The sequence below is a fragment of the Phyllostomus hastatus genome, unplaced genomic scaffold, assembly GCF_019186645.2.
Source record: "Phyllostomus hastatus isolate PE091 unplaced genomic scaffold, TTU_PhHast_1.1 phas_contig_150, whole genome shotgun sequence".
In the NCBI taxonomy this organism is placed as follows: Eukaryota; Metazoa; Chordata; class Mammalia; order Chiroptera; family Phyllostomidae; genus Phyllostomus; species Phyllostomus hastatus.
The window spans coordinates 27,252,311-27,270,623 of NW_025333611.1; the positions used below are offsets into that span (position 1 = coordinate 27,252,311).

General features: G+C 37.8%; 1 protein-coding gene and 1 non-coding gene across 6 annotated transcripts in view; one reads left to right on the forward strand and one right to left on the reverse strand.

Moving 5' to 3' along the window:
- Positions 1-18,313, reverse strand: part of LOC123812381 (protocadherin alpha-C2) — a 137,646-nt gene that overhangs the window by 54,283 nt on the left and 65,050 nt on the right. Inside the window, exon 1 of one of the 5 annotated variants that reach the window (XM_045829031.1) lies at positions 14,623-17,101. The exons of the other annotated variants lie outside the window; for them this stretch is intronic. Coding sequence (XP_045684987.1) covers positions 14,623-17,067 — 2,445 coding nt within the window. The 5' untranslated portion in view covers positions 17,068-17,101. Of the gene's footprint in view, positions 1-14,622; positions 17,102-18,313 lie in introns of those variants that run through there. 5 annotated transcript variants of the gene reach the window in all.
- Positions 5,845-5,986, forward strand: LOC123813255. The gene has a single exon (XR_006784697.1). It is a non-coding gene; the product is annotated as a small nucleolar RNA SNORA15 (small nucleolar RNA).

Here is an 18,313-nt window from a genome sequence, read left to right on the forward strand (position 1 = left end):
TCCTGGATAGCACATATTGGTTTCAGTTGTGGCTGAAAACTGATTACATCATGATTGATGGCTGACTTGTTGATTGTTGAATATTTTTAATGTTATTGATTATAAATTACTTATCTCCACATTTTGAGTGTCTTATCCTCAAAAAATATGTCACATAGAATGACTAGAATAGAGAAATATAAAAGTTGTTTTATGTCAAGTAAAGCCACAAATACCACCTTCAGTAAAATTTGATTATCTCTGAATATTTTAAGTGAAAGCATGTGATCTCTTAGTTCAGTTACTAAGAGTTTCATAGTAGATATGATCTCTGAATTTTTTTCTAAAATTAATAATGAGGTCCTGGCTGGTAGCTCAGGGGACTGAGCATGGGCCTAGGAATGAAAGGGTTGACAGTTCAATTCCCAGTCAGGGCACATGCCTGGGTTGTGGGCCAGGTCCTCAATAGGGGGCACGTGAGAGGCAACCACACACTGATGCTTATCTCCCTCTCTTTCTCCTTCCCTTCCTCTCTCTCTCAAAATAAACAAAAATATAAAAAATAATAATAAAATTAATAATGAGATTTAAATCTCCCTATCAGGGCTTAGAAAAAAATAAGATACAAGTTTTTTCAAAGGAAAGGTAATTCAAATATTTTAAAGCATACCTAAAAGCATTTTACATTACTTAGGTGTAACCTGCTGGTGACAAAACTGTATGATAGGGAATTTCAGGTAATGACAGAACTACATTATTCAGAGCTGACATCCTACCAAAAGTAACTAAATATTCTGGATAAAATATTTAAACAATTAACTTAAAATCACTGGAAATCTGACAAGATGACGGAGAACTGTAAGGACAAATTCTGGAGGAAACTTAAACCCAGAGAGGGGAGCAGAATATTGACCTTTCTTTTTGTCTAAAAGCATGTACTGACACAAAGCTGGACATAAACTCAGATAACTTGTGGGGTGAGGAAAACAGAAATTAAGCACCAGAATGTACATGAGATAAGGAGCCTTATAGCATCTACTAATCAGGAACCCAAGGACCATACTCTCCAAGAGATGATGTACCAAAACTAAGCCTGTCTATCCTCTAGTCCAAAGAACTGCTGGAGAGCTTGACTGGGCCCCAACCAGGACATAGGGAAAAAAAGAAAGAAAAAAATCCTACAAACTTGTGGTTGGATACTGTATATCCTGCAGATCTTCAGTTGGGTATACACGGTCATCTAAGCAGCCAAGGACACTCAAGTCTTGAACTTGTTTAAAAGTGGTTTACAACTAGTAGTATTCAGATGTAAGTAAAAGTCTATCCTGAAGGAAGACACTCTCACTCAAGATCTCAGGATATTCTGGCAAATGTTATTATCAGGTTAGTGACCATTACAAGTCCAAATAGAACCTGACACATCTGGAATTAGGGGGCTGCAATGAAAAACCAGCCAAAGCAGCACACAGCAAAAACACGCCTGCAGACTTTAGGCTCTAGAATTATCAGGTGGAGATTTCATATAATAAAACAAGAGCAAGCTTGAAAATATTTGTAAGAAACAAGAAATGATAAAATGTCATAGCAAAGTTGAAAAATAATTATTAGAATTTTTAAATGAAAAATATAACTACAATAGAAAACCTCAAGGGACACTTTTAATAACATATTGGACACACATGAAGACAAAATTAGTAACATTAAAAGAAAGATAATAAGAAGTTACTCGTAAAACAGCACAATGAGACAGTGGAAGCTAAAAGATAGTGAGGAAATAACTTTGATGTGCCAAAGGGAAATAAATGCCAATACAGAATGCTATGCCTAGTAAAAAATACCTACCAATAATGGCATTTCAGGCTAACAGAAACTAAAATAGTCCACCATCAAGTGAACTAGACATAATAAGGGTCATTTCATTATGTTAAGTTTCACTTTTTCAAGAAGAGATTACAAATTTAAATTTGTTTAACTAAATAAAATAGCCTCAAAACATATGACGCAAAAAAATGGACAGAAATCCAAGGAGAAATAACAACTCACCACTCAGAGTGGGTCACTTTAACGTGACTTTCTTAGTCACATAAAAAAGCAAATAAAAAGAATTTTAAAAATGAGGAATATTTGAAGAACACAATCAGCAAACAACTTAACAGACCTATACAGAGCACTACTACTACAGGCAATTTCAGAATACTGCCTTTTCATGAGTATGCAGAACATTCACAAAAAAATTGACCATTCATTCACAGCCTGAAATACTATATGATGAGAATGAATGATATTCAGCTACCCACAACAATATGGATGAATCTCACAAACAACCATATGTAGAAAAATGGCAAAACCAAAGTGTATTTGCTGTATAATTCCATATATGTAAAGTGTGATAACATTAAAACTAATCAAGGCTCTTAGAAGCCAGAATATTGATTACCCTTGGGGGACTGTGATGCAGCTTCTGGCATGCTGACAATGGTGTGTCTCGATCAGTGTGCTAGTTACACAAGTATATTCAATTTGTGAACATTTATCCACCTGCACATTTATGGTGGGCACACTTTCCTATATGTATAGTACACTTCAACAACAAAAAGTTTTCAAATGTTGACTTATTATAAAGGGCCACAAAGGAAATTTCAACAAGTATCAAAAATTAAAATCATACTGAACGTGATTTGATGACAGTGAGATGTAACTAGAAATCTATAGCCAAAAGATTATAGATTATCCGCATGTGCAGAATATCTCTATGTGTTTGGATATTAACAAAACATATTTCTGAATAGCCTTTGGGTCAAAGAAGATACCACAAAGGAAATTAGAAGATATATTGCTTGATAAAGAAAATATTACATATGAAAATTTGTGATGGAATTACTGAAACATCCTTTATGGCCTAAACCTAGACTATGTTTAATTTTGGTAAACATACCACAAGCATTTTAAAAGAGTGTATATTCTGCAGTTATTGTGTGAGTTTATACACATGCACATTTGTCATTCTTACTATTCAAATCTTCTCCATCCTTATTGATTTTGTTTTGTTCCCTGTTCTTTTTCTGAACAAATTATGTTAAAATTTTCCATTCTGGTTATGAATTTCTCCATTTTTTTAGAGTTCAGCCATTTTTGCTTAATGTAATTAAAGATGGTATTATTGCACTGAAATTTATAATTGTTTTTATCTTCCTGGTGAATTGTTTTTATCTTCCTGGTAAATAGACCCTTTTATCCTTAATTATATGTCCTATTTATATCCATAAGATTTCTTGTCTTAAGGTCTACTATAAGTTATATTTCTAAAGTTAACTATACAGTTTCATTTTATGCATGGTAAAATGGTATCTCTTTCAATCATTTTACTTTAAATCTTTCCTTATTCTTTTAATAAAAGTGTGTCTAAAAATCACATATGGTTGTTTAATTTGTAACCAGTCTGACCATGTTTGCTAATTGGAGGATTTAGTCTGTTTACATTTAACTACAGACATACTTGGATTTAAATCTGTCATCTTACTATTTTTTAATTTCATCTGTTCTAATTTGTCCTTTTTCCCTTTCTTACCTCTTTTAGATTAAGTATCTTATATCCTATTGTTTCTTCATTATTAACTTATGGGCTACACATTCTTCTAACATTTTAAATGGATTACCCTAGAAGATAAAACATGCATTCTTGACTTATTAAAGTCTAACATAAATGTTTACTTTTACCACTTCCAGGACAATGCAATGATGCAATGGCCTTAAAATCTTTTAACTATTTACCTTTCATCATACTCATATATTTTGTTATTGTTTTAACATACTTCAGTTCTTTTTATATTTTAAGTTATATATATCATGGTTATCTTATTCAGTGAATACATTACCTCTTCTGCTTCCTTCTTTCTTCCCTTCCTTCCATCTCTGCCTGCTTCTTTCCCTCCTTCCTCCCTTCCTTTCTTCCTTTCTACATTTTTGTGCTTCCACCTGGGAATATTTTCCATATACTTAAAGAAATCTCTTACTATTTCATTCACTGCATATCTGCTTGGGATGCATTTCCTCAGTTTTGGTTCATGTGAAAATAGTTTTATTTTTATCTCCTTTTTTTTAAGGATATTTTTGCTGGGTATAAAATTCTAGGTTTGTAGATGTTTTCTTTAAGTCTTTTGAAGATGTCACTATTGTTTTTTGGCTTCTACTTCTTTCCTTGAGAGCTTAGTCACTAGTCTTATTATTGTTAATTTAAAGAAAATGTGTCTTCTTTTTCCCAGTGGTCAAAAGATGGCTCATTGGGAAGAAAAAACCTAATAAGATCAATAAATCTATGGCAAAATTTACACCAAAAACAAAAGGAAGGAAAAATACCAATATGAGGAATGTAAAAAAAATCACTATGGTACCTACAGTATTAAAATAAATATTATGAACAAGTTTAAGTCTATACATTATAAAATTTAAATTAAATGCACAAATTTATTGAAAACATAGTTAACCAAACTGATAAAACTAGAAACATAGACCTGTATATTTCTTTACTATTATAGATATTAAATTTATAATTAAAACATTTTAAGGCTTTATTTTTTTGTTTTTAGATTTTATTTATTATTTTTAGAGAGGGGAAGCGAGGGAGAAAGAGAGGGAGAGAAACATCAACATGTGGTTGCCTCTCCAGCGCCCCTTGATGGGGACCTGTCCCACAACCCAAGCATGTGTCCTGACTGGGAATGGAACCAATGACCCTTTGGTTTGCAGGTGGGCACTTAATCCACTGAGCCACACCAACCAGAACTAAAGCTTTATTCTTAATTCTTGTAAATGTTTATAGGGAAAAGAATACTAATTTATGCAAACTTTTCACATAAGTGAAAAAAAGGTAATACTTCTCAACTTACTTACATGAGACCAACATAGTTATGATAACAAACTCTGATGAAAATATTACAAGAATAAAAAATTACAAGCCAATTTCTGTTATAAACACACATTTTTTAATTCTAAGCCAAAATTTAGAAAACTAAATTTAATAATAAAGCATAATCCATCACTACAAACCGGGTTTATTCCAAGGATGCAAGGTTGGTTTGTTATTAATGAATCAACTAATATAATAATTTGAACAAAGTAAAAGGATAAAATCATATGATTACCTCAATAAACATTAAAACATGATAAACTTCACATCCATTTATGATTTAAAAGACTCTTAGGAAATTAGAAAGGGAAGGAAATTTCCTTTACCTGATAAAAGGTCTCTGAAAAAATAAAAAAATGTATTTCATATTAAATATTTAAAACTTTCTCTCTAAGATCAGGAATAAGACAAGATTACCTATTATCATCATTCCAGCTCAACAATGCCACAAAACCATAAAACAAAAATACAATATGATTAGAAAGTAAATAAATAAATAAAACATAAAACTAACATGTGGAGATGGCATCACAGTACATGTAGAAAATACAAAATAATATAAAATTGTGAGCTTTTAAAATAAATTTAGCAAGGACACTGGATATAGAGTTATATAAATATCTGTTTTAAGCCCTGGATGGTGTAGCTCAGTGGACTGAGCGGGGGCTGCGAACCATGAGAACCAAAGTGTCGCAGGTTCGATTTCCAGTCAGGGTACATACCTGGGTTGCAGGCCATGACCCCCAGCAACCGCACATTGATGTTTCTCTCTCTCTCTCTCTTTCTCCCTCCCTTCCCTCTCTAAAAAATAAATAAATAAATAAAATTTTTAAAAAAATAGAAGGAAAAATAAGTTGGAAAAAAGTTTCTAAAAAATCTATTTTATATCTATATACCTCCAACAAAAACATAATATAAAATGAGAAATTTTAAATAGCATCAAAATATCTCATGAAAAGGCATGGCTGAATACTGTGTTCTTTTTGTCAGTAGTTTACACAGCCAGACACCATGCAAAAGAAAAAGTCTTCCCTTTTAAAGGAGCTATGATGGAATGCCAAGTGTCTTCATAGCATATCATTACTAAAAATGGATACAATAAAAAAAGTCTCATGAAAGTTATGCAATATCTCTCTACACACACACTCACACAAACACATAAACATTGAAAGAAAATGAATAAAATAAATGGAAGAATATACCATGTTCCTGTAAAAGATGTTTATGGACATATAATGCCATTATAATGTCAATAAGCCCCATATTTGTACAGAGTAAATATAAAAATCCAAATAAAATATGCCAATATGCCCTGTATTTTCTATAAATGTAATGTAATGCCAATTAAAATCTGAGCAGGTTTTTTTTGGTAGAAATTGACAAACTGATTCCACAATATATATAAAAACGCAAAGGGCCAAAAATTAATCTTAAGCTAAATCAATCTTGAAGCAGAAGAACAAAGTGGGAGAACTTACACATTGTATGTCAACAAATATTAAAAGCTACTCTATTTAACACAGGATGGCATGGCTTAAGAATGAAACAAACCAATGAAACAGAATTGAGTCCTGAAACATTCACTTGCTTTACGATGTAAGTAGCACTGCAGAGTAGTGAGAAAAAAAATAGTCTTTTTATTAAATGGCATTGTGTATGTAGAAAGTCCAACTGGATTTACACATAGAAAAAAAAATGAATCTCATCTCCTACATTACACCCTACTGAGAAAAAAAAACCATTTCAGGTGGATTTAAGAATCTAAATGTGCAAGTTAAAATAAGAAATCTGCTGGAACTATGCAACCAACAATCAGATATGGTTATTTAAACTTAAGCTTAATGTTATTAAAATTAAAAATTCATTCCCACATTTCAACCAGCAACAATTTAAGTGCTCAGTAGCCATGTGTCCTATATAAATTCAGGAACAGAATATTTCCAAAATATAAGAAGTTTCTACTGGACAAGAGTGTTCTAGAATACAACACAGGAGCACATCTTCATGACCTTGAAGTAGGCTACGTTTCCCTTAAAAGGATAGAAAGAGTGCTAAGTAAAAAATAAAATATTGATAAATTGGATCTCATTAAAATTAGGAGCTTCTATTAATCAAATATATCATTAAGAAACAAAGAATATTCTATATACTACTACACTACTAGTATATTCTATATACTACTATTGGGTGGTCATAAATTTATATTTTTAAGTGAAAATCAAAATTGGAAAGAATGTGTATTGTATGTTAAAATTTATCTTAAAAGTAGAAGATAGACACACATATATTTGCTTACATTTTCTCTGTATATACTTACATTAAAAAACAAATAATGAAAGGATGAACCTTAAAATGCTATTATCTGTAAGAGGAGAGAAGGACTAGCGTGAAGGAACAGGGATAGTAGATGCTAAATTTCTCTAAATGCACTTTGTTTTATAAATTTATTATAGAACCATGAAATATTTCACATAATTATCAAAAATTAGCCCTGCCTGGTGTAGCTTGGTGGTTTGAGTGCCTGCTTGCAAACCCAAAGGCCTCCGGTTTGATTCCCTGTCAGGGTACATGCCTGGGTCCCCAGTTGGGAGTGTGCGAGAGGCAACCAATTGATGTTTGTCTTGCACATGAATGTTTCTCTCGCTCTCTTTCTCCCTCCCTTTCTTTCTCTCTGAAAATAAATAAATAAAATCTAAAAAATATGTTAAAATTGTTTTTTAAAGCAAGCCCTAAATGTGAAAGAAATTTGAAAAAAAATGAACCTAACTTTGTATGTAGTTGGTAGCTTAACTGTGGAGAGATGAACTATTTCAAAATACTTTAAGACACAATAATTTGTACCACATGTACCATGCCCAGCAAGATATGACCTAAAAATGAACAGAATGGCAAAAATGTTAAAATGTTACTGTGATCATATTGTTGGTGTGGTGTTGGTATTGTTTTCTAAAAGTCTATTGTTTGAGTAGTGTGGGGTAACAATGAGTAGTTATGCTGATGTAAATGCAAAGCGGGATTTTTGTTGTGGGAAAAAGGAGATTCAAATGCAAGATTGATGAAATTAGGTAAACACTTTATAGTGCTTAACTTGGAAAGATTAGAATTAAATTTGTGATGTATAAATCTTTTTAAAAATGCAGAGTAACTGAAAATATCTAGAAACACTGACTCAATCCTGTAGCAATAAGTGTACTTACTGTTCAGATTCTATCCCTAACTATTGTCTCCCGCAGAAAAGAGCTGAAGGATCCTTCAAGAATAGTTGACTCCAGGTCTGAGACAGGAAATTTGCAAGATGAACCTGAATACTTTTAATACCAGAAAACAGACATGCTCTTTAAAATGAATTAACTGATGGTGGAGGGAAATAAAGACAACTGGACTTGAACAATAAAAAAAGAGAAAAATAAAAGTGGTACCTTTATTTTTTAAAAAATGAATTACCTGGCTGGCATAGCTCAGTGGATTGAGCGCGGGCTGCAAACCAAAGCATCGCATGTTCGATTCCCAGTCAGGGCACATGCCTGGGTTGCAGGCCACTGCCCCCAGCAACCGCACATTGATGTTTCTCTCTCTCTCTCTCTCTCTTTCTCCCTCCCTTCCCTCTCTAAAAATAAATAAATAAAATCTTAAAAAATAATAAAAAATGAATTAAATGAGTCTGTCACTACAAGGAAAACTGACAGTATTTGCTGCAAATAATGACATTTAAGATTTTGAGTGAGAATCATAATTTTACAAAGCCTGTGTCCACCACTGTGAGGTTGTTATTTCCCAATACAAAACGTCTGTCTCTGAGGTCAGTAGTGGTATTGACAGATGCGATATTTTTGTCACTGTATAATAAAATGTGTCTACTTTTGGAAATCTGTATAGCTCTGTGAACAAATATTTCCCAAACTGATAAGCCTGATGTTTAGAAAAGCATATATGGCCCTGGCTGGTGTGGCTCAGTGGACTGAATGCCCACCTGTGAACCAAAGAGTCACTAATTCAGTTCCCAGTCAGGGCACATGCCTGGGTTGTAGACCAGGTCCTCAGATGGGGGGTAAGAGGCAACCACATATTGATGTTTCTCTCCCTCTCTTTCTACCCCCCTCCCCTTCTCTAAAAGTAAATAAATTAAAAAATATTTTTTAAAGAAAAGTATGTAATGACCCATAGACAGGGAAATGGTGGGGACTGACTGTGGGAGGTGGGGGGTGGGCTGAGTGGAGGAGAGTGAAGGGGGAAAGATTGGGACAACTGTAATAGAACAACAATAAAATACTTAATAAAAAAGCATATAATGTAAGGAAGGGATGAATGGTATTAGCATTTTAATAGTCACTTATGTAAAGTGTTCAGTATTAAATTATTACATTGCTTGAAGAAATAACACAAATCTAGAACTAAAAAAAACCAATGAGATACTAGTACACACCACTATAATGATGAAAAGTCTAAAGGCTGATAATGCTGAGTGTAATGAGAACACGGAGTAATGGGAACTCTCAAGTACTGCTGGTGGGAGAGTAAATTGGAACAGCTAATTTGGGAAACTGTTGGCAATACCTATTAAAGCTGACCATACTCACACCTAATAGCCAAGCAATTCCCACTGCTAGCTATGTATCCAATAGAAATGCAAATATATGTGCACCAATGACATGAGAAAAATGTTCATAGCAAAACTATTCACAATAGCAAAAAAATGAAAAAAAATGCGCATTAACATAAAAATGGATAAATAAACTGAGATATATTCATACAATGCCATATACAGCAATTTAATGAATGAAGTGTTGCTACACACAGCAGCCTGGATGAATGTCACATGCATAATACTGAGTGAAAAGAGCCAGACAGAACAACATAATCATACCATACAATTCTATTTCTATGGTGTCAGAACTCATAATAATGGTTACACTTCAGGAGGGAGTAATTATAAGGGAGGGTTGAGGGGAGTTGAAGGTGCTCGTAATGCTCTTCTTTTCCTCTGTGGTAGTTCCCTGAGTGTTGAATCAAGCCATACACTTTTGATATATGAACCTTTATTTATGTTGTACTTCAGTTAAAATTTTTAAAAGTAAGACTCATGTGAAGCAGCTAATACTACACTTACTGGAAAGTTTTCAGCTTTAAATACATACATTAGAAACAACAAAACTTAAAAATCAGTAAGCTAAACAAGAAGCTAGAAAACAAATAGCAAATTGAATACAAAGAAAATATAAGGAAAGAAAGAAAGCAGAAATCAATGAAATAGAAAGCAGATATACAAGAAAGAGAATCCCAAAACCCAAAAGTTAGTCCTTGAAAAGCATAATATAATTAATAAATGGTTGCTTCCAAGTCTAGTCAGGAAAAACAAGAGGTGACAATTACTAACATCAGAATTGAAGAGGGAACTATCACTACAGATCCCTCTATTATGTTTAATGTTAAAAGATTACAGGACCACATTATGAACAATTTTATGCCAAAATATATGAAATTTTAGATGAAATGAATATATTTGAAAAACAGAATTTCCAAAAATGAAATAATAAAAATATGAATAATTTCATTACTAATAAAGTAATGTAATATCATGATTTAAAACTTTCCCACAAAGAAAACTTAAGGAACAAAAAGCATCACTAATGAATACGAATAAATACTTTAAAAAGAAATATCACCAATCTTAGCAAATATGTCCTTTAGAGAAAAGAAAAAAGAGAGAGAAACTTCTAATTTGTTTAATAGGGCCAGCATATCAAGAAAGAAAAACGACAAGGCAATCTCAAGCAATGAATATAGATGCAAAAACCCACCATTAAGATGTCTTAATTAGTTGGCTTTATTTTGTATGAACATCATCTTGAGTCTAAATAAAACAGTTGTAATCTTTGCTCAAAGATACTAAAGAATAAGCATAATGTACCTGAATTCAGAGAGAACATTTCAGAGGGTATGTCACAAAGAGCTATGCTACGAAAATAGTATATGTGTAGTTGGCAACCAGGGGCTCTGGGAACCGCCAAGCATTTAGGATGGGGTACAAAAGTGTTTCTCTTTTCCTGAAGCTCAGGAGACTGTGTGACTGCCTACTTATTCCTGGATTCCAAGACAGGTTCCAGCTGAATAAATAATGATCTGCGTTTATAGCTTAAAGAGGGAATTATTATCATAAATCTTTTCCACAAATGTGTATAAAAGAGACATGAAGTTTATTGATATCCTGAACTATTCTCATTTCATAAATTAAAATTAGGAACAAAATGAGCAACCACCTTTATCATTTAGCTTATGTTTTTAAGAATAATTCTTACCCACAAATTCCTTACTTCCTGTAACACTTCAGTGGACTCATCCATGTTCACCTGACATTCTGCCAGGTGTTATTTATAATATTCAGGTCATGTGCATTTGAGCAATGTAAAAACCTTGTAGCAATTTAGTTCACCTTAATCCCAATACAGCTAAGTGGTTTTAGTCTCTCAAATAGTATTGCTTCCCTCTAACTGAGAATACTGAAGGCAACAAAAATCAATAGGTAGTGAACATTATCGGACATGTTGTTAAAACTTTGCCACTTGCACATTTCCCAGGCATTGCTTTTCCCTTCTGTCCACTGAAGTTATATAATGCTCTTTTCTTTCCTTTTTCATATTTGAAGTCTCTCTATTATACAACAAACATTATTTTACTCTCTACATGGTGTTTTTCTAAATCTGAATATATTTCATATGCCATACAAGCTTCCTTAGTTACAGCACTCTGAAGTTTTTCAGTGTGGTTACCAGCTTCAAAGTCAAGATAAATATAAAGGAACATCTAATTAGCCTTTGGAAAAGTCTACTTATAGAACACGTGTTAACAAATAAAAACACCTAGAATGCCAAAAACATTCTACAACTGTTGATAAATGCCACCGTGAAAGGGGAATGTCTTGTGTGTTATGTATCCTGGCAAAGAAAAGTTCTCTGAGAATAACAGTACGCTAAAATAACACTATTATATTTAAATTATCATTTTCATGTGAAATTTTTAATGAAGTCAGTTGTACACCTCTACATTTTGCTACAGAAATATTATCTAAACATTTTTCCAATGAAATTAATTTTAAGTGCTAAGTAGAACTTTATATCTCAGAGGTACCATCTTAGATAACAATCTAAAAAAGTTAAATTGTCCATCAAAAATCTTTTTTAAACTTTTTATTGCTGTTCAATCACAGTTTTTCCCCATCTTCTCCCCATTACTCTCCCCTGCCCCACCTTCCACATCAATCCTCCCCCACCACCGATGTCTTGTCCGTGGGTGTTTTTATGTGTTCCTTGACTTGACCATTTCCCTTCTACCCCCCATTACCCCCCTCCCTTCTCCCCTCTAGAAATAAGCCAGGAGGTGAAAGACAAATACCATGTGCTCTCACCTATAAGTGGAACCTAATCAATAAAACAAACAAGCTGGCAAAATAGAACCAGAGACGTGGAAATGAAGAGCAAACTGATAGTGTCCATCAAAAATCTTCAGAGGAAAATCGACATGAGACACATGCTGTCTCGTTGCTACACAGCGAGCCCGTTTTTATTATATCTGTTAAATATTACCAACAGGAGCAGGATGGGTGAGAATGCTTTTCTAAGTTTCTCAAATCAACAGATTTCAGTACTGTAAACTATGTTAAAACGCACTGTACACTAAAGTACGACAGAAGAGCTTCGAATGTGAACAAAATGTAAACACATGCATCTACATGACTCTGTACGACTCAGACACACAGTTAAAATTATTATAAAATGATACCCTTTTCAAAGGGCTTTTGTTGTATAAAATTTGAGCAATAAGTATTTTATTTCTAAAATTCTGTAATTGTTATTAAGGTATTTGATGACAATCTTTTTTTCCTAAAGAATCAAGGTTGGATCAATAAGCAATTGGATGTGAAAAAGTAAATAATAAATGTGTGTGTGAATTACAAATAATCCAGATTTGTAAAGTTTACTTTACCCATCTCTTTATACATCATAATTTCTTTATACCAGGAATCGAACCAGAGACCTTTTGCTTTGCAGAATGGTGCCCAGCCAACTGAGCCACACTGCTCAGGGCCATCCAAAAAGTTCTGAAATGCCAAGAGCCACTATGGATAAATTGAAGTATTTGAATAATTTAACTTTTATTAGATGCATTACTTTCAAATATGGTATTTACTTATTTCTAAGTATATTGACTTCTAAAATAATAACATTAAATTCAAGTTGAATGGACTTTGAATGGTAAGTTAACCTTTGAACATACCTATGTTCCTGACATAATAACCACTCTTCTTTCTTGGGAAACAGATGAATTAAAACACACACAAAAAAGGTTGCCGGGTCCTATACACAATAATGCCATCGTCTTTCTGTTTCTACAAATAGGTTTTCTGAAACATGCTTATAATTTCTGTGTTCTTACTAACAGTGCATGGAGCTATTAGCTATGATATTAGGGTATTGTGTGGGGTATTATTCTTAAAAAAAAAAAAACTACTTTGCCTAAATGGTATTCATGTAAAGTACAGCCTATACTGCATTTTATTAAGTCATATATCATTCAAGACCCAATTCAAATACATCTCTGAGTCCCTCCTCCTTGCCTACATGTGCTCTCATGTTCTCTCTCTTCCTTCTTTGAACATCCATTGTGATTTATTTTAATATTTTTTAGGTTTTCATCATTTTTACTCATGTATTGTAAAGTATGAGTAAATGTCTTACCTTGCATGATATTAATTTAAGCTTGTATTATACAAAGACTCACATACTTTCATTCCCTCTTTTGGTATCAGAATATCTTACACACATACCTGTTACTAAAAGTATTTTTTGAATGAAGGGATATTTGCTCTAAGTAATTCCTTTAGCTCTGGGTGGTGTGGGTCAGTGGATTGAGCACCGGTCTGTGAACAAAAGGGTCGCCAGTTCTATTCCCAGTCAGGGCACATGCCTGGGTTGCAGGCCAGGACCCCAGTGTGGGGTGAGTGAGAGGCAACCACACATTGATGTTTCTTTCCCTCTCTGTCTCCCTCCTTTCCCCTCTCTCTAAAAATAAATAAATAAAATCTTTTTTTAAATCCCTGCAAGTCAAAATATTTAAAAAGTAAAAGTAATTCCTTTAAAAAATTCCTAAAAGGAGTGATTTAAAGACATTTTGGTTCATTTATTACTTGTACCAAAAATTTTTGTGCTTTATTATTTTTACTTTTAGACCTTTATATTACTTTTATTGTTCTTTAATAGGTATTAATTTCTTATCCTTGTTTCTACTCTATTTTATTTTAAACCTCGTCCAAGGATTTGTTTATTGATTTTAGAGAGAAAGGAAGGGGGGGAGAGAGAAAGAAACATTGATGTAAGAAACATCGATCAGTTTTCTCCTGTACGCACCCCAACTGGGGATCAAACGCACAACGTAGGTACGTGCCCTGATCAGGAATCAAACTCGCAAACTTTTGATGTACGGGGCAATGCACCAACCAACTAACTTAGCCACCAAGCCAGGGCCTTACTGTTGTTTCTAAAAAATAAACTATAATCTCCTTCAGTCCAAGAACAACCTTTTAATACTTTTTATGTACTCCCAGAATTCTTAGTAAAGGGTCTGCTAAGCGGGAGTGTTCAACTCAATAAATTAAATGTTGCCAAAGGATCATCTAAGAAATGTTTTTAAACACCTGGCAGCCATCCCCTGGTAGGCAATCAAATCCCATAAAATTTGCTTACCATGGCATTGACATTTGCATGATCTTTCCTGTTCCGAATATGAATACAAGATATTGGCAAATTCAGTCCTACCCCCGTGGCCAGGTTCCTCAGGTCGGCAGCACTGCACTCTCCACGCCACAGCAAACTGTTATCACCAGAACCAAGTCCCATGGAGGCCTGGTAGAGATAGGTCTGAGAAAGTCTCTCGACCGTAGTGACATCTATTGTGGTTGATGCCATGCAAGGATGCGAAGCCATTTTCCTTCCGTACCTCAGCTCCTCTGGAGAACGACAGCAGCTCTGAGAGCAACACCCTGGGCTCTGGCTCAACTTGATACACACAAAGAAAAGTAAGCACCCCAGGAATAAAAAAGAAATACAGGCCAGAGCAATGACTAAATAGAGGTTCTGGGCAGAAAGGTGCCCTCCTGTTTCCCAGGCATCTTCAAAGTCTGGAAGGACCTGAGGGGCAGAGTTGCTCAACAGCATGCCCAGCGTGACAGAGGAGGAGAGTGGTGGGTCTCCATGATCCCGAACCACTACCACCACCCTCTGTTTGACTGCATCAGTGGGAAGAACTAAGCGAGCCATACGGAGCTCTCCCGTATTAGATGAAACTTGGAAAAGGCTAGAGTCAGAAGTCTGAGAGATGTGGTAGGAAAGCCAGGCATTGGAGCCACTGTCTGCATCCTCTGCTACTACTTTTGTGACCAAGTGTCCAGTTCGGGCAGAGCGGGGCACAATTTCCACTGGGACCGTGCCATTTCTGGTCAAGGGAAACAAGATGACTGGAGCATTGTCATTCCTATCCACCACGAACAAGTTCACAGTCACTGATGCACTTCTGGGAGGAATGCCACCATCTCGGGCTTCCACTTGAAAGTGAAAGCCCTTGAGCCGCTCAAAGTCAAAGGAAGTTTTGGCAGTGATAGCCCCACTGGATGATTCTACTGCTACCAAACTAGAGGCTGTCTGCCCTTCAGAGGTAAGATCCAACAATTTATAGAAGACTAGGCCATTCTTCCCCAGGTCTGGGTCCTGGGCAAATGCATGGCCTACAGAGGCTCCAGGGCCATTGTTTTCGGCCACAAAAAGTTCCTGTTCTGGTTGAGGGAAGCTTGGTGTATTGTCATTCACATCAGCAACTGACACAGTCAGTGTCCTGCGGGTGCTAAGTGGTGGCGAGCCACCGTCTGAGGCGGTGATCAGGACCTGGTATTCGCTGACCTGCTCCCGGTCCAGTGGCCCATCAGTCAGCAGACTGTAGTAACTGTCAAAAGAAGCCCTCAGCTTAAAAGGGCCTCCATTGGACAAGCTACAAGTGACCTTACCATTGGGACCAAGGTCCTCATCCCTTACACTAAGGAGAGCAATCACTGTGCCAGGGGCGGTGTCCTCTGAAACTGGACTGGAGAGAGTCAGCAGGTTCACCTCGGGGGCATGATCGTTCACGTCAGTCACTTCCACCAGCAGCTTGGCGGTGCTAGCTAGACCGAAGGCGCCTTCATCCCTCGCCTGGATGTATGCTTCCAACAGCGTTTCAGGGGGACCTAGTAAAGCAGCTACCCTCACCTCCCCATTTCTGGGATGAACCTGAAAGTGGTGTCGAAGCTTTGCTTGCGTGCTATTGCTTAAGGAGTACCGGATTTCCCCGTTGGAGCCTTCATCCGGGTCCGAGGCCTGAACTCGGAATAACACAGTCCCATTGGGTACAGTCTCTGGCACCTTGGTGTGATATACTGTGCGCTCAAACACAGGGGCATTGTCGTTTGTGTCCACCACAATGATGGTGACCTGTGCGTCTCCGGAGCGCGTGGGCTGCCCGCGGTCCTGAGCGGTGAGCACCAGCCTGTGGGTGGTGCGTTCCTCACGATCCAGAGCTTTCACCAAAACCAGCTCCGGGTATTCGCTGCCGTCGACCCGTGATCCCATGTCCAGGCGAAAGTGCTGGCTGGGGCTCAGGCTGTAGCTTAGCACCCCGTTGCTTCCCTCGTCGGCATCTTGGGCATTAGGGAGAGTAAAGCGGGCCCCGGGCATCAAGAACTCGGGGATGTGCAGCTGCACGTCGCCAGCAGGGAAGACAGGTGAGTTGTCATTGATATCCAGGACGTGAACGCGAATCTTGCGCAGCTCCAGCGGGTCCTGGAGCACCAGCTCATAGGTCAAGATGCAAGTAGCTTTGGCCCCGCACTGATGCTCGCGGTCCACCGGCTCTAGGACAACCAAGCTACCGCTGGCCAGATCCACCCCAAAGTAGAGCTCCTTGTGGCTGGAAAAGAAGTGAAAGTTCCGCAAGGACAGAGCTGCTGCTGATAGCCTCAGGTCCGCAGTAACGTTGCCGACGGCTACGCCCTGCTGAGTCTCCTCCAACACTGAGTACTCGAGCTGTCCCGCGACAGAGCCGCAGGAGACCCACAAACATAGAACTGCCACCCTCCAGCCCACCATCCTCCCTGCTGCCATCCCCCCTCCACCGGCGGTGACCCCGGACCATGCTCCGGACTCCCGGAGAGCACGAGCCGAGGTAAAGAACAAGAGCCAGCCGGCCGCCGCTGCGGCTAGTGGCTCCGCTTTCTGAATCCCGGGATTGCCCCGACTGGCGGGCGGGGAGCTAGACTTGCTGGACTGGAGGCTTGGCAGCCGTCTGAGGAAGCGGAGCCGGCCGGGTGCGGAGGAGCGCAGCGCCGCCTAGGGGTGCAGAGACGAGGCAAGCGGCCGGGGTGGGGAACCGCGGTCTCGGTTCCCAGCCAGCTGGGATCTCGCCCCGATCCGGGGCAGCGGGGCTCTGGGCGGGCAAGAAAGACGCTCCGAGAACCTGAAACATCTTCCCTTAACGTGTGCTTTCCAGGACAACGCCCCGAAACCCCCCCCCCCCCGCCCTGCCCCCGGGACTTAGCCTCCACAACCTCTGCCTGAGGACTGCTTGTAACTAGGGCTGAGCGCAGCTGAGCTTCCCTCTCCAACTGTTGGAGAGCAGAGCGTCCAGTCCCCGGTGCTCAGACCCACTGCCCCCCTAAGTGCCCGCGGAAGAGGGTGGAACTCCAAGAGGAACGGCCGGGCAGAGATGGTGAGAGGCGCAACCTTGACCGTGAACGACCAGCCAGCCCTTCAAGACTTAAGGAAACAGCAACCCCAAACCTAGTGCTTCAGTGCATTCCGTGCTTGATTCCCATCCTCTCCGCTGCAGGTTAAAGTCTCTCCTGTGCCTCAGAATAATCCCAGGAGCCACCAATATTTCCATAAAAGCATCCAGAAGGGGGCAAGTTGGGGAACAACTTCCCCCGGACTTGCTTTTGCGATGCACCAAAGTGGGAGAGCGCAAGGCTCAGAGTCCTACGTTCCACTTTCAGTGGGTCAGCAGTTTCTCTTTCCCTGGGAGGCCGGACTGGGAGTGTTTTGCAAGCGGCTCTTAACGTTCTGGGCGAGAAAGGAGGTCAGGAGCCAGTCAACATCAAACACCAGAAACTCACAAAGATGGACAACTTATCCCCAAAGAGGACTTGCCAAGTGGAAGGGAGAGAAAAGTACTGAGATACTATTCAGAGCGTGACCAGGAAACTACACTCTATTTAAAAACAGCAATGAGGCGGAGTAAGAACAGGCTAGATGCCCCTACTTTCTCCACCTTCGTTTTTAAGCCAGTCTCCTGCACAGAAATCCAGACAATGATCAGTTCTATGAGAAACAGCTGTGAACTACAAGTAACACC